The 16,299-nt window shown below is 52.7% G+C and overlaps 1 protein-coding gene and 1 non-coding gene across 4 annotated transcripts; both read right to left on the reverse strand.

Moving 5' to 3' along the window:
- Positions 1–309: 309 nt before the first annotated feature.
- Positions 310–416, reverse strand: LOC112444944 (U6 spliceosomal RNA). Its single transcript, XR_003033351.1, has one exon. It is a non-coding gene; the product is annotated as a U6 spliceosomal RNA (small nuclear RNA).
- Positions 417–6,977: 6,561 nt separating this feature from the next.
- On the reverse strand, positions 6,978–15,296 carry SLC29A2 (solute carrier family 29 member 2). 3 transcript variants are annotated; one of them, XM_024987192.2, is made up of 12 exons: positions 15,083–15,296; positions 14,738–14,819; positions 13,073–13,233; positions 12,689–12,828; positions 12,184–12,318; positions 11,490–11,587; positions 11,190–11,274; positions 10,257–10,393; positions 9,886–9,991; positions 9,699–9,784; positions 8,758–8,840; positions 6,978–8,102 (listed from the first exon to the last, which is right to left on the reverse strand). In XM_024987192.2, the coding sequence occupies exons 1-12, from the start codon at positions 15,109–15,111 to the stop codon at positions 7,991–7,993; spliced, it is 1,254 nt and encodes a 417-aa protein (XP_024842960.1). In that variant the 5' UTR covers positions 15,112–15,296; the 3' UTR covers positions 6,978–7,990.
- Positions 15,297–16,299: the final 1,003 nt, after the last annotated feature.

Genomic DNA, 16,299 nt, shown 5'->3' on the forward strand with positions numbered 1-16,299 from the left:
TGGGTCATTAAGATCTTTTTATATAGTTCTGTGTATTCTTGCCACCTCTTCTTAATATCTTCTGTTTCTGTTAGATCCATGTGGTTTCTGCCCTTTATTGTGCCCACCTTTGCATGAAAGGTTCCCTTGGTATCTCTAATTTTCTTGAGGAGATCTCTAGTCTTTCCCATTCTATTGTTTTCCTCTGTTTCTTTGCACTGATCACTGAGGGAAGGCGTTCTTTTTTCTTTTTTTTTTAATTAATTTATTTTAATTGGAGGCTAATTACTTTCCAATATGTGGTGGGTTTTGCCATGCATCAACATGAATAAAACTATGGAACATTTCACAAATTTGTGTGTCATCCTCGCTCAAGGGTCATGCTAATCTGCTCTGTATTGTTCCGATTTTAGTATATGTGTTGCCAAAGCAAGCACTGAGGAAGGCTTTCTTATCTCTCCTTGCTATTCCTTGGAACTCTGCATTTGGATGGGTATATCTTTTCTTTTCTTCTTTGCCTTTAGCTTCTTTTCTTTTCTCAGCTATTTGTAAGGCCTCCTTAGACAACCATTTTGCCTTTTTCCATTTCTTTTTCTTGGAGATCGTCTTGATCACTGCCTCCTGTACACTGTCATGAACCTCCGTCCATAGTTCTTCAGGCACTCTATCAGATCTAATCCCTTGAATCTATTTGTTACTTCAACTGTATAATCATAAGGGATTTGATTTAGGTCATGCCTGAATGGTCTAGTCGTTTTCTCTACTTTTTTCAATTTAAGTTTGAATTTTGCAATAAGGAGTTCATGATCTGAGCCACAGTCAGCTCCCGGTCTTGGTTTTTGTTGCCTGTATATAGAGCTTCTCCATCTTTGGCTGCAAAGAAGGCAATCAATCTGATTTTGGTATTAACCATCTGGTGATGTCCACGTGTAGAATCTTCTCCTGTGTTTTTGGAAGAGGGTGTTTGCTATGACCAGTGCGTTCTCTTGGCAGAACTCTATTAGCCTTTGCCCTGCTTCATTCTGTCCTCCAAGGCCAAATTTGCCTGTTACTCCAAGTATCTCTTGACTTCCTACTTTTGCATTCCAGTCCCCTAGAATGAAAAGGACATCTATTTTGGGTGTTAGTTCTAAAAGGTCTTGTAGGTCTTCATAGAGCCGTTCAAGTTCAGCTTCTTAAGCATTACTGGTCAGGACATAGACTTGGATTACTGTGATATTGAATAGTTTGCCTTGGAAATGAACAGAGATCATTCTGTCATTTTTGAGATTGCACCCAAGTACTGCGTTTTGGACTCTTGTTGACTATGAGTCACCTACTCCATTTCTTCTAAGGGATTCTTGCCCACAGTAGTAGATATAATGGTCATCTGAATTAAATTCGCCCGTTCCAGTCCATTTTAGCTCACTGATTCCTAAAATGTCGATGTTCACTCTTGCCATCGCCTGTTTGACTACTTCCAATTTACCTTGATTCATGGACCTAACATTCCAGGTCCAATGTTAGGTTGATTCCAGTGAACCACCATCATTCTAGAATAAGTCCCACTTGGTCATGGTGTATAATTCTTTTACTGTGTTGCTGGGTTCAGTCTACTAGTGTTTCGTGAGGAATTTTGCACCTATATTTATAAGGGATTTTGGTTTGTAGTTTTCTTTTCTTGTGATATCTTTATTTAGCTTTGGCATCAGGGTAATGCTGGTCACATACAAAGAGTTAAGAAGTATTCTCTTGTATTTTTTGGAAGATTTTGAGCTTTGGTATTAATTCTTTAAATGAGTGGTAGAATTTGCGTGTGAAGTCCACTGGTCCTGGAATTTCCTGAGAGGTTTTTGATTACTGATTCAGTCTCATCCCTTGATATAGATACATCCAGATTTTCTATTTCTTCCTGAGTTACTTTTGGTAGTTTGTATGTTTCTAGGAATTTGTCCATTTCATCTAGGTTTCTCATTTGTTGGCATACAAGTGTTCATAGTATTCTCCTATAATGCTTTTTATTTTTGTACAACCGATAGTAATGACCCCTTTCATTTCTGATTTTAGTAATTTAAAAATCTCTTTTTTTCTTAAACAACTCAAAAGTGTGTCAATTTTCTTGATTGTTTCAAAGAACCAACATTTGGTTTCATTGATTTTTCTCTGTTGTTTTTCTACCCTCCATTTTGTTCATCTCCTCTCTAATCTTTAGCATCTCCTTCCTTCTGTTCGCTCTGGGTTAAATTTGCCTGAGCTCCTTCCTCCTTTTAATGTCAGGCATTGACACCTATAAGTTTCCTCTCAGCATGGCTCTTGCTGCATCCCATAAAATTTAGTGTGTTGTTTCCATTTCCATTTGTCTCAAAGCATTTTCTAACTTATCTTTTGATTTCTTTTGTAACCGATTAGTTGTTTAGGGGAATGTTGTTTAATTTCCACATATTTGTGAAGTTTCCAGTTTTCCTATTGTTGGTTTCTATTTTCATTCCACTGTGAGTGGAAAAGATGCTTTGTGTGATTTTACTCTTTTGAAAGTTATTGCAGCTTTGTTTTGTAGCCTAATATATGATCTCTTCTGGGGAGCGTTCCATGTGCACTTGGAAAGAAGGTATATTCTGCTGTTTTCAGGTTGAGTGTTGTGTGTATAGGTCTCTTTGGCCTATTTGGTTCATATATGTTCAAATCCTCTGTTTCCTTGTTGATCTTCTCTCTAGTTGTTCTATCCTTTATTGAAAGCGGAATCTTGAAGGCTCTATTATTGTATACATGTTTATTTCTCCTTCAATTTTGTCAATTTTTGCTCCTTATTTTTTAGGACTTTGTTTTTAGGTAGTACTCACACGCTAGTAAAGTAATGCTCAAAATTCTGCAAGCCAGGCTTCAGCAGTACATGAACCATGAACTTCCAGATGTTTAAGCTGGTTTTAGAAAAGGCAGAGGAACGAGAGATCAAATTGCCAACATCTGCTGGATCATCAAAAAAGCAAGAGAGTTCCAGAAAAACATCTATTTCTGCTTTATTGACTATGCCAAAGCCTTTGACTGTGTGGACAACAATAAACTGTGGAAAATTCTAAAAGAGATGGGAATACCAGACCACCTGACCTGCCTCCTGAGAAACATATGCAGGTCAGGAAGCAACAGTTAGAACTGGACATGGAACAACAGACTGGTTCCAAATAGGAAAAGGAGTACGTCAAGGCTGTATATTGTCCCCCTGCTTATTTAACTTATATGCAGAGTACATCATGAGAAACGCTGGGCTGGAAGAAGCACAGGCTAGAATCAAGATTGCCGGGAGAAATATCAATAACCTCAGATATGCAGATGACACCACCCTTATGGCAGAAAGTGAAGAGGAACTCAAAAGCCTCTTGATGAAAGTGAAAGAGGAGAGTGAAAAAGTTGGCTTAAAGCTCAACATTCAGAAAACGAAGATCATGGCATCTGGTCCCATCACTTCATGGGAAATAGATGGGGAAACAGTGGAAACAGCGTCAGACTTTATTTCTCTGGGCTCCAAAATCACTGCAGATGGTGACTGCAGCCATGAAATTAAAAGACGCTTACTCCTTGGAAGGAAAGTTATGACCAACCTAGATAGCATATTCAAAAGCAGAGACATTACTTTGCCAACAGAGGTCCGTCTAGTCAAGGCTATGGCTTTTCCAGTGGTCATGTATGGATGTGAGAGTTGGACTGTGAAGAAAGCTGAGCGCCGAAGAATTGATGCTTTTGAACTGTGGTGTTGGAGAAGACTCTTGAGAGTCCCTTGGACTGCAAGGAGATCCAACCAGTCCATCCTAAAGGACATCAGTCCTGGGTGTTCGTTGGAAGGACTGATGCTGAAGCTGAAACTCCAATACTTTGGCCACCTCATGCGAAGAGTAGTTGACTCATTGGAAAAGACTCTGATGCTGGGAGGGATTGGGGGCAGGAGGAAAAGGGGACGACAGAGGATGAGATGGCTGGATGGCATCACCGACTCGATGGATGTTGAGTCTGAGTGAACTCCGGGAGTTGGTGATGGACAGGGAAGCCTGGCGTGCTGCAATTCATGGGGTCGCAAAGAGCTGGGGACAACTGAGTGACTGAACTGAACTGATAATTATTATATCTTCTTGATGGCTTACTCTTTTATAAATATATAACATCTTTCTTTGTCTCCTGAATGATTTTTGAATTAGTCTTTTTGTTTTTTTGATATTAGTATATCCACCTCAACTGTCGTTTGCTTACGTTTGCACAAAATACCTTTTGTCCATCCTTTCACTTTCAGTCTATTTGTGTTTTTGACTCCAAAGTGGCAGACAGCATGTAGCTGAATCATTAAAAAATCGGTTCTGACAATCTCTGACTCCTTTTTAATAAAACTGATTTATTTTTGGCTGTGCTGGGTCCTTGTTGCTGTGTGGGCTTTTCTCTAGTTTACTCAGGCTTCCCATTTTAGTGGCTTCTCTTGTTGCAGAGCACGGACTCTGGGTGCTCAGGCTTCAGTAGTTGTGGCCCACGGGCTTAGTTGCCCCACGGCAAGTGGAATCTTCCTAGGCCAGGGATCTAACCTGTGTCCCCTTCAATGGCAGGCTGATTCTCAACCACCGGCCAATGCTTTTCTCAACCATTAAAAGTCCAATCTCTGACTTTTAACTGGAAAGCCAAATCCATTTACAAAACCAGGAAGTGTCCATCTCATGAAAAGGCAAGCAGCTTGAGGATAAAGACTGGCCTTCCAATGTTTGCATCCCTCCACGAGCCTGTCTCAGTGCCCGCCACTTAGAGCCCTCTCCAACTGTTTGTTCGCGGACGCTGGCTGCTTCTGAGGGAAACCGGGCCTGTTGGCAGAGCTGTGTCAGGCTGGGGAGGTGGCAGTGGCTGGGTAGGGGGGTAGTGCTGGGCATCGCAGAGGGACCAGCAAGTGTAGCCCCTCAGTCCAAGTTTTTGTTTCTTTTTTTAAAAGTAGGTTTTATTATTTATTTGACTACCCTGGGTCTTGGTTGTGGCACAGAGGCTCTTTAGTTGCAGTATGTGGGATCTAGTTCCCTGACCAGGGATCAAACCCAGGTTCCCTGCATTGGGGGCGCAGAGTCTTAGCCACTGGGCCACCAGAAAAGTCCCCTTTTATTTTATTTTTTAAAATTTTTCAAGTATTTGTCTCTAACATTAAACCCAGCTGCATCCTGATCTGATGAGCAAGTTGGGCTGAGCATACCCGGGAAGGAGGACCGGAAGAAGGAATTGCAGGTTGTGACATCGTAAGGGCATCTGACGGGTGGGTGTTCTCTTTCTGGGCCGATCCTCCACTGCTCAGCCCCACCTGGGCTTGCACCAGGTGGCCATGGCCCAGCACCATTGGGTTCCCTGGGATGGCTGGGGTTGGCAGGTCTAGGGAGCTTTTGAGTACAACAGACAATAGTCTCTGAAGGTGAAGAAGAGAAGGGGACCTAGGAAGTATTGGGGTCCTGCTCCCACCAGTCCCAGCCAAAGGGTACAGTTAGGCTTAGTGGTCTGTACAAAATATTCCCAGGACCACAGCTACCATTTAGTAAATGTCAACCTGTACTCCAGCGCTTTCTCCAGGACTCCAGTCTTCAGGAATCCCTGTTCCCACTGCCGGGAAAGAGCCTGACTTCGAACCCAGGACGCTGGGTCCGGGCACATGCACTGAAATCACCAGGTTGAATGGCTCTGTAAAGGGAGCCGCCTCTTCTCCTTTATGTCTCCTCCTCCCTCGAATTCCCTGGTTAGGCCTCACCCCTAAGGCCCTTCCGCATTTGCCTGCAGCCCACTGCCCCAGCCTTATCCTCTCCCCTCCCCCTCTCTCACACCCTAGGACTCCCCACACCCCCTGCCCTGCTGCCAGAAGGCCCACTGTTCCCTGAACATTCCATATCCATCCAAGCCTTGCATTTTCTGGTACGTCTGCCTGGGTTGCCCCTCCCCCACCTCAGCCCAGCAAACTCATATTCATCCCTCAATGCCCAGTTCAGAGGACACTTTCTCAGGGATGCCTGCCTAAACTTTCCAGTCAGATCAATGGCCCCCTCCTCTAGCATCTCATATTACACATTCTGTAGGGTCCTCACAAGCCCTATTACAAGTTATATTCTATTTCCCATGGCCTTGGGAGCAGGGTCATAGCTCCTTTGTTTCAGGGTTGTCAGACCACCCAGAACCTGGCACAGTGACTAATGGTGGAAGGAATGAATCCTCACTTGGAGTTGGCCTTGTGTCTTTATTTCAGTTCCCAAGATTGTATCTTTTGTGTGTGTGTGTGTGGCTGCTCTGGATCTTCATTGAGGCATGCCAGATCTTTCACTTCGACGCTCAGGCTCTCTAGTTGTAGCATGAGTTTAGTTGCCTCTGGGCGTGTGGGATCTTAGCTCCCCAACCAGGATTCAAACCAGCGTCCCCTGTATTCAAGGTGGACTCTTAACCACTGGACCACTGGGGAAGTCCCCAAGACCATATCTTGCTTCACTTTCCTCTTTGGTTGCAAAACAGCCCGTGGCTTCTGAGCAGGGCCTGGTGCTGACTTATCACCTGGTCTGTAATACCTGATCATTGAGTGGCCATGGGAGGCAGAAAGGCAAATGGGCAGAAAGGTCCGTGCTGGTAATCTCAAACACCCTGCTCTTCCCTGCCCTGGGCAGGGTAGCACAGATGTGTGGCAAAGCAGGCCTTTCCTCCATCCCTCTGCAGAACTGGCTGACTGTATCTCTGAGGCTCCATTTCTGAGAAGGGGAAGCCTGGGGAGGCAGAGGACGCTGGTGCGGGGAGAGAGTCATAGTTATCCATGCAACCAGGCAGTCTGTCTTGGAATACAGGGCTCCTTGCAAGCCGGTACCCCTTGGCAATCATGTGGCCAGGAAGGCCCAGCCCAGGGATGCCCACAAATCCCTTCCCTTCTCAGGGCCTCAGTCATTCCATCTGTCGAATGGGTACAATCATCCCCACTTCACCCAGCTCATCAAAGTCAACAGAACTGAAAGCGCTTTGGAAATAAAGATTCAGTGAGATCATTGTACAAATGAAGATGGTTGTTATTAGACCCAGGAACAGGGTCTGAGGGAAAAACAAGCAAAAAAAGGTGGAGTAAGTGTTCAGGATTCTCCCCTTGAACCCCTTGAGGAAAAGGGAAGCAGGCAGAGGGCAGGAAGAACAGCACCTACAGGGAGGTGGGGACTGGGTTCTGGCTCTGCCAAGAACTGGTCATTCCCCCAGGACTGGGTTTCCTCACCTGTACAGAGAGGAGCACAGTCCCTGCCAGCCTCCCTCCAAGGGCCTCAACGTGGCTTCAGCAAAAGGGCAAGGTCAGAAGAGTTTTGCAAACTGTAAAATGCAGCTCATGCCTGCAGGCTAACTGCAGTTCCAGGACCGGGCCCAGCTAGGCTCCGGGAGCGGACACAGTGTGCGCTGGCGACCTAGACACTGTTTGAGGCCCGGAGGGTCCTTTGAAATCCCTCAGATCCCTAACTCCTTCTCCCCCGTCCCCTCAAACTCCCTGGATTCCTCTGTTCTGAAGTCCGAGAGACCCGACCGAGGGGTTGCTGAGGCCTGGAGAGAAGAGGAGGTCCTGCCCTGGACTGACCCCCACCCCAACATGGCTCTGAGGCCGCGTCCACACCAGCTGCACGGTTGACAAGACTCCACCTGTGGCCTCTGAGTTCCGGCGACTCGCCAGTGGGTTTGTCATGATTAACGAACGCAGTCCTGACGGTGAGGATGGGCCATGGTCCTCGGCCCTCTTTTCCCTGATGACCACCCTTTCAATGAGGTTTTATGTGCATCCAGATAGTGCGTCAGCTCCACTCCTGGGTAAGGGCTGGAATGGCAGGTGGTGAATTCTTCCTAGCAGCACTCCAGGTGGCCGCCAGCCCTGGAAGGAGAGCTGTGCCCACCTCTTGCTGGAACCCTCAGGCCACAGGGCCCCCACCCACCCGGCCCGGTGGAGGCTTGAGCCTGGCCCGTCATTCCCCCAGCGCTGGGCCTCAGCTCTGAAGAGAGACGCTGGGAGAGCCCTCGACAGAGTGCTTCAGAGCAGCGCCTTGAAGAGGAAGGAAAGGGAGGCGCCACAAGAGAGCCCCAGCGCCAGGAAGAAGGTCATGAGGGTGCCGGTCACCTCCCTCTCCTGTGGCAGCACCTGCCTGGAACAGACAGGAGAGGAGCTCTGAGAAAAATGTGGGGCCCACCCTGGACCCAGCCCCATGTCCTATGCCCCTCTAACAACAGGACGGATGATTTCTGGTCTGGGCTGGCCCAACTTCCGGGCCACTATAATGAGGCCCTTCCCTCTGGACTCCAGTTTCCTGATCTGTAAAACGGGGCCACTGGACACAGACGTCTCTCCCGCCCCTGGGATCCAGATGCCCCTGCCTTCCTTCTTGGCAAAATGTCCCCTACCTGGTCTTCCTGTCCCCTCTACGCTCCCTTGTCCCCAGGGTGAGCAGCCCAGGAACTCTGCTTGTGACCTCAACCTTGGGTCCCCTGCAACTGAGAATGTGGGAGAGTAGCTGGGCCCTAAGGAATGACAGTGCAACCTGCTTGCTCACAGAGGGGGAAACTGAGGCCCAGAGTGGAGGCCCCAGAATCGGCCTGGGCTGCCTTACTAGGTAGGAACCTCCCAGCCGAGTCCCCCGCTCCTCAGCTCCTGGCCTGACGGCGGGGCACCAGTGAGGCCTGGAGAAACAGCTCGGGCCGGGCTGGCCGGAAGCCAAACTCCTGGCAGCTAGCTGTCCCTCTCCAAGAGTGAGCCCACCTCCCCACTCCCAAGCCCTCCCCTCGCCTTCCCATCCCCCAGACCTGGGCGCCAGGCACATGGTGAGGGACACCAGGTAACCATTTGAGACAGCGAACAGCAGCATGAAAGTGATGAAGTAGGCATCCTGGGGGAAGAGAATGGGCAGTCGGGACCTCTCGGGCACGTGGCACAACATGAAGAGCGGCACGAACAGGACGCGCAGGCAGACCAGCAGGGGCAGCAGCCGGCTGTCTTCGTCGGGCTGCGGCGGAAGGCGGGGGTGAGGGCGTTCCCCAGGAGCAGCGCCTCTGCTCCGGGCCAGCCCCTCCACTCAGCTCAGAGAGTCAGCTATCACTTCCCCTGACCTACCCCGTGTGAGCCTGGGAGGACCCAGCACGGGCCCCTCTGGAGAGCGAGGGGCAGGGCCAAGGCCATCCCGCCCATAAGCGCCCAGCCTCTGCCTCTCTGAGCACCAGTCTGTGCAGAACTAGAAGAACGTCTCTGGTTTTCAAAGTTGGTTGCGCTGAGCACCCCTGGGGGTTCCAAAGAACCCTTTGGGGCAGATGGGATTGGAAACTGGGGATCCAGACCTGATCAGAGCACCTCCTCTTTGATTTACTATATCTGTTGTGTGTCCTTGGAAGGTTTCATTGAAAGAAGCAGCATCATGGTGAAAAACAATCCAAATACTAGGAATCCTGCCTGACCTCTCACATGGTGCGGGAACCTCTGTGTAAACACTCTCCACGCACCAGGGGCTGGGCCCTCAGCTGGATGCTGGAGACAGAGGTCAACTGGACATGGCTTCTGCTTTCAGAGAATTCAGTCCAAGCCCTGGCTTGCATGCCTCCAGGGGCTGGTGCTCTGTGCTAACTGGCTGTTCTGTTACCAAACCCAGACCAGGGCCAGTCAGTGTTGGGAAGTCACCCTTCCGCGCCCTTTCACACTCTCTGATCCCTGACTGCTTCTCCAAACGGCTGATCACCCCAGTAGACGTGCTCACCCACAGGAAGTAAGAGGTTAGGCTCCGTCCCAGACAGTCCATGACGTTGAAGAGGAGGAAGCAGCAGATGGGGTTGAAGAACTGACCTGGTGGGGGACAGAGGGGGCTCATCCCGGTCCAGGCTGCTCACTCCCCTCTCTCCCCTCCTTTCACATTGCCCTGTCCTCTGCCGCTTCCCACTACTCACTCCACTTCCCAGGACCGGTGGAGCTGGTCACCATGGCTGTGATGGCCGGGAAGACGGACAGGGTGACTGTGAAGACCAACACCAGGCACAGCGCCGTCAGCCAGATCTGGAAGCCAGAGCAAGGGGTGTGAGGGGGCAGCCAGACTCGGAGCCCAACATGCGGCCCCAACTCCTCCACCCAAGCCTTGGCCCCGGGAGCGGGACACTGGGGCCTGGCCCAGTGTGTCCCTGACCCACCATGACCCTGTCACCTCGGGGTGGACAAGCTGAGTACTAAGGTCTTAGTCCATTCTAAGAGTCTCTGGGGTAGGCTGAGAGAGCAGCTCTCTCTTCCCCAGGGATGAGGGTTGGGGGTTGTATCCAAGCCAAACCTTCCGGAGGACAATGAAAACTGAAGGTTTTTCTGGCTTCTGGGGTTCCTCTGGTTCCACCTCTGTCTCCTTCTCAAGGTCAAGATCCAGAGTCAGGGCTGCCCTCTGCGGGCTGTTGGGAATCCCATTCTTCTCATCTGGGGCAAGAGGAGAGGGCAGGGTCATGCCTGTGACAACCAGGCCGGAGGAGGGGAGATTCCAAGCAGTTAAAATGAGTGACCCTCCACCAGTCCAGGTGCAGGCCAAGAGAATTAATGGAAATACGCCAACCTACTATTTATTGGGCTTCCCTGGTGGCTCAGTTGGTAAAGAACTGCCTACAATGCAGGAGACCCAGATTCAATCCCTGGGTCCGGAAGATCCCCTGGATCTTCCCTAATGGCCACTCATTCTAGTATTCTTGCCTGGAGAATCCATGGACAGAGGAGCCTGGTGGGCTACAGTCCACCAGGGGCTTGCAAAGAGTCAGACATGACTGAGCAACCAACACTTTCACTTTCACTGTTTATTAAGTACATACACGTACCAGGCACAGTTAAGCACCTTAGATGGATTATTCCACTACCATTGCTTTATAAAAAACAAAAACAAAAAAATCCCCTGAGGCTCAGAGGGGTTATGTGACTTGACTGAGATCACACAGCTTGGATGTTATGAAGCTAGGATTTAAACTCAGACACACCTGGATCTAGGACCTGCAGGCCTGAAGCTCTGCTGCCTCCCCGTTTTATGGAGGAGGAAACTGAGGCCCAAAGGGCAACTGAAGGGATAACTTTAGTCCCACTGACTTCCCTTCAAGATCATCTGCCTCTGCTCACTTGAGGCTCCTAGAGATGAGGGCTCTAGTTGGGGACAGAGGCAAAATGCTTCCCTGTGGAGAGGGCTCCAGCCTCCCCTGGCTCTTCCACCTCCCCGGCAGGGTCCCGGGCTCACCAGACTGGAGAAGCTCAGCTTTGGTCTCCAGCTCCTGACCATGCGCCTTCGATGGTTTCTTGGCCAGATAGTAGCGGGCAAACTTCTGCAGAAGGAAAGCGTTGTCCCTGCCTGGCTTGGGCTGAGGTGCCTGGATCCCTCCCCACCCTGCTGACTTAGAGGCTGGGGTCCCCCAGTGGCTGACTCCTTTGGGGATCAGGACTGGGCCCCTCTGCCTCCTTTGGCTTCTCTCAAGGCCTCAGACTCAGGGCGGTATCTGTGATGCTCCGAAGTGGGCCTCGAGCCCAATACCAGGCTCACCAGGTGGGGCAGGCTCAGGTAGCACACGATGGACATGACGGTGCCCACGCAGGGCGTGATGAAGTACCCCAGGGCAGACGTCTGGGCATCCACGCCACCTGTGCAGAGACTTCAGCTGCAGAAGGGAGGTCCACCAGCTCCCTCAGGGAGCTTGTCCTCCTTCGCACTACACACATCTCAGATTCACCTCCTGGCCTCTCCCATTCCTCCCACTGACACTGAGGACCCTTGTGCAGGGGCCCTGGCCCGGCCCTTCGCATCCCTCACTCGATCATTTTTGTTGAGCGCTTACTATGTGCTCATTATAAATGCCTGCTTCTTACAATCTGAGTATGGAGCTGTAAGAATCATTCAGGTTGGGAAGCAAACACAGGTAAGTACCTTATCCAATGCCCCTGGCTAGAGAACAGTGGAACCGGAGTTCAGACCCAAGTCTATCTGAATCCCACACCTGTCTCCCCTTCCCTCAACCTACTGCCACAGGCCAGTGCTGGCCTCAGGAATCCTGCCCTGGGCCCCAAATTAACCCAGTCCTCACCCATCATTCTCTCATGGTAGGACTCAAGAGCCCCATACCCAATCCCCAGCTCCCCCATCACCTCATCACCTCTGTATCCACCACAGCCCAAAACATCTCACCCTTAGCATACACTCTGCTCCCCAGAATCCCAGACTGCCACCCAAATCTACTTACTGGCCATGGATATGAGCATGGCAAGGGCAGCGAAAATCCCAGCCAAGCCCTGGCCACTGAGGAAGATGGTGCTATACTTGGAAGGCATGGTGCCCAGTTGTCCGAAGAGGCTGCCTTGCAGAACTGCACCGAAAGCTGTGGAAGGACAGGATTGGGGGCCGCTGCTCAACTAGGCAGGCCCTGAGGGCCCCCTGGAGGGGGTGTGGCTGGGTGTATAGGGGACTCTGGACTAGGTTGGACACTCTGGTGTAACACCCCACATGCATTCCTCTTCCGTGGTACAGCCCTGGGTGTGAGGGGCTGGGGGCCAGAAGACCTGCTCTCAGGTCACTGCAGGGCCTGGGATGAGTGACTTTTCCTCTCCTCTGGGCCTTGGTTTCTCATCAGGGATATGGGTGATGTTTCTTCTGTCTTCCCTTCGATACCCTGGGCCCTTTCAGTTACAAGAGGCTCAGCTGAAGCCCTGGTCGGGCAGGGTAGGGAGGTGGGGAGGGGAGGTGCTCACAGTTGATGAACCAGACGGAGGCCATGGTGATGGAGAAGAAGAGCCCGGGGCTCATGTCCACCTTGACCAGCACCGCCGTCAGGGTAAAGAGGAACAGGATGATCAGCAGGCTGCCCAGAATCCGCACCGTCTCAGGGATGCTGTTTGGAAGGGGGAGAGGGCAGAGTGGGCATCGCTGGACTCAGGCCAGGCGAGGGGAGGAGGGCGAAGAGTTTCATCCCAGCGCTGGACAGTGGGGACTGGTGAGAGACGCAGAGGGAGGGGAGGGAGGATGGGAGGGCTTCCCTCCGCCCACCGCCCGGGGCCCAGATGGAGCTGCCTCAGCAAAGGGGGCGGGACCCAGGGGGCGGGCCTGAGACTGAGCCCGGGGGGCGGGGCTCTCACCATTGGTACAGGAAGGAGTTGAGGAGTGTGAAGAGCAGCAGCGGCAGCTGCGACAGCAGCGTCACCCAGTTGTTGAAGTTGAAGGTATCTGCGGAGCTCGTGTGGTTGGTGCCCAGGGTCTCGGCGGTGCTGTTGGCCCCCGCCAGCCGCCCCTGGAAGTACTGCCAGGAGGCCAGGGGGTAGGGTGCAGGGTTACCCCACAACCTACCTAGCCTCGGGAACCCCCCAGCCTTCTTCCTCTGCCTCCTCCCACGCCCGGGATCGCTCCGTTAACTTCTGCGGGACTGTCTCTCTCTCCTTGCGCTGTCCCCAGTACCTGGCACGTAGTCGGAGCTCGATGAACGGGCACGGAATCGAACTGAAGTCTGGGACCGAGCCCAAGCCCTAAGAACCCCCAGCTTGGGCCGTGCTCCATCTCTGGATCACCCCTCCTCTCCGGTGCCTCGGTCGCGGCCCCCACCCCCACTCCGGCAGCAGTTTCTAGATTCCTGGGTATTTATGGAGCTCTGACTGTAAGCCAGGCTCTGGATCAGATGCTGACCAACTGCTTTCTCTCTGGAACACACATCCTGCCACAGCTCTGCTCAACTGCCCCTCTCCCCACCCATGGCTCCTTGTGGCCTGCAGGGCAAAGCCCTAAGGTTATGGAACAGCATTTGGGGCCTTTCAGAACCAGTTTCCGTTTTGTGGCCCATTTCTTTTCCATCCTGCTAGAGCTCCATGCACCCCAAGCTCTGGCCCTTTGTACAGGTTGGCACCTCTGCCTCTCATTGCCTTCACCAGGCTGCTGGCTCTGTTTGAAATTCCCTCCCCTCTCTGACCACTCACCTTCCCAACACAAATACTTTACCTACCCTTCTCCCAAGTTACAGATCACCTGATTATTAATCAGAAGGAGTGGCTGTCTCCTCTGGGGACCCACTGGACTCTGCTCCAAGCCTGGGATGGCACACGCCATGTTACATCACCAACATTTCCTTGGCACCTATCTTGCTTTCAAGACCAGGGGCTGGTTCATCTTTGGGTCTCCAGGGCCCAGCACAGAGCTAGGCACTGAAGAGGCATCTGGAAAGTTGTTGCTTTTAATATACAAGAATAACTCCGTACCAAAGAGAACACAAGCCCCGGATTCCTGCCTTCCCTTGAAATAATGTAAGCTTGGTGAGGATGCAATCTTCCTCAGCTATGGTTCCTCCTGTAACCCCAATGCCAGGAACTCTAGGTGTGCATTGGATGAATGAATGTAATTCATGATATTTCAAAGAAAATCAAAGGCTTGGATAACCACTTTTGGAGTTACCAGCCCAGGAATAATGACAAAGGGGAGGTGGGTGGGTAGCTCCTTGCTGGCTCCACAGGATCTCCTGACCTGGTGGCCTTGGGCTAGGATCTGGGCATTCCTGAAAGCTTGTGGATCCTAGCCATGAGAGAGGGACCTCTCCTCTCTGCGGCCCTCTGTTTCAGCCGACAAAGGAGACACAGTGAGGATTCCCTAGGAAATCCCATGGACAGAGGAGCCCGGTGGGGCTCCAGTTCATTGCGGTCGCAAAGAGTCGGACCGACTGAGAGACTGACACTCCCACAGGCAGCGTGGCAGGGAAAGGCCGCTGGAGGGACGGCTGGCGGTTGTGGCCTTGGATCTATCATTCCAGCCACGAGTCTCACCGGGATGGCTGTGATGAAGAAGTTCCAGGGGAGGAGGGTGCCCAGCCCGAGGATAAAGAAGCTGATCCCGACCAGGTGGTAGCTGTGAGGATCAGACAGAAGGTCACTCGGAGGACTTGCCGCTCCGGCGGCCCCTCCGCCTCCCAGACCAGCACCCTCCCCCACCCCGCTCGGAGAGCGGACTACAACCCCCATCACCCAGGCTCAGGCACCCGAGGCAGGGGGCTGACGGGAATTGTAGTTCCAACTGGTCTTTGCGCTTTAGAGAGCCCAAGGGGAGCGGCTCTGCGCTGCCCACGGCCGCAGGATCCCCATACGCCGCACCCTACATGGTTCCCAACTTGCCTGTCCCTCGGGGCGTCTCCTCGTGCCATGGCCGCCCGGCAGGATGAGCCAGGGTGGGAGAAAGAGGCGGGCGCCGCACCTGCACCTGCCCCGGGGCCCGTGGGCCACGCCGGGGACCCGGGAGGCTGGGTCTGGCCGGTGGTGGACACGGGAAGCGGGGTCGGGTCTTCCACGGTCCGAGACCGGGCAATGGAAGGCGGAAGCCGGGCAGGGAGCCCCACACCAGTTTCTCCCAGTCTCAAGTACCGCAGGCTCGGACCTCGGCTCCGCCCCCGGGGCGGAGACAGTGGGGAGCCCCACCCCTCCCGGCCCCGGAGGACCGGGGACTCCAGACTCCAGCCCACCCACGGCCTGACCTCCTGGTCCCCGGACTCCGCCGCTCCCCGTGCCACCCGAGAGGCTGTGATCCGGGAAGATTCCCCCGAATCTGCGGGCGCCGGGCCCCGACCCGTGCGGGCGGGTTGGGGGAGGTAGTAGGGGTGTCCGCCCCGCCCCGGCCCCCTGCCCAACGAAGTGCTGTGGAGCTGACCTGGCGCGAAGTTCTCCAGGTTCCGGCAAGACGGAGGTGGTGCCGTGGCGGCGCTAGCACTCGCTAACGTACAAGACCACTGGGTGGTGGTAACCCGAGAGCGGCCAGCCCGGGGGGAAGCCGGAGACACCGTCTGTCGTCGGCGGTCCTGGGGGGCTGCACTGAGCTGGGTCCCCCCGGGAGGCAGAGAGGAGGGCCAGGTGTCGGAGCTGGCAGAGCCCGCTGGCAGATCTGGAAGACAGACAGATGAACTCTTCTTCTGCAGCGGGTGCCTGGGGAATCGCCGGGACTTTGGGGCGCACAGCGGAGGGTCGAGTCCCTCGGGGGCGTCCAGAGGGGCTTACTGGTGGCGGTGTGGCTAAGCTTCGGAGCAGTGGTTCCGGAGGAAAGGGAGACCCAGAGGAGCCTCCAGGCCTGCTCCCTAGTCTTACGTGGTGCTCTCCCATGGTGAGTGCCACTTAAAAAAAGAAAAATTACTTTTAGGGACTTTACTGGTGGTCCAGTGGTTAAGACTCCGCGGCCTCTGCAGGGGAAACGAGTTCGATCGCTGGTCGGGGAACTAAGATCCCGTGTGCCGGCTTCCCAGGTGGTGCTAATGGTAAAAGGTCTGCCAGTCAATGCAGGAGACATAAGCGAGACAGGTTCGATCCCTGGGTCAGGAAGATGCCTTGAAGAAGGAAATGCCAAC

This window comes from Bos taurus, chromosome 29 (assembly GCF_002263795.3).
Source record: "Bos taurus isolate L1 Dominette 01449 registration number 42190680 breed Hereford chromosome 29, ARS-UCD2.0, whole genome shotgun sequence".
Lineage (NCBI taxonomy): Eukaryota > Metazoa > Chordata > Mammalia > Artiodactyla > Bovidae > Bos > Bos taurus.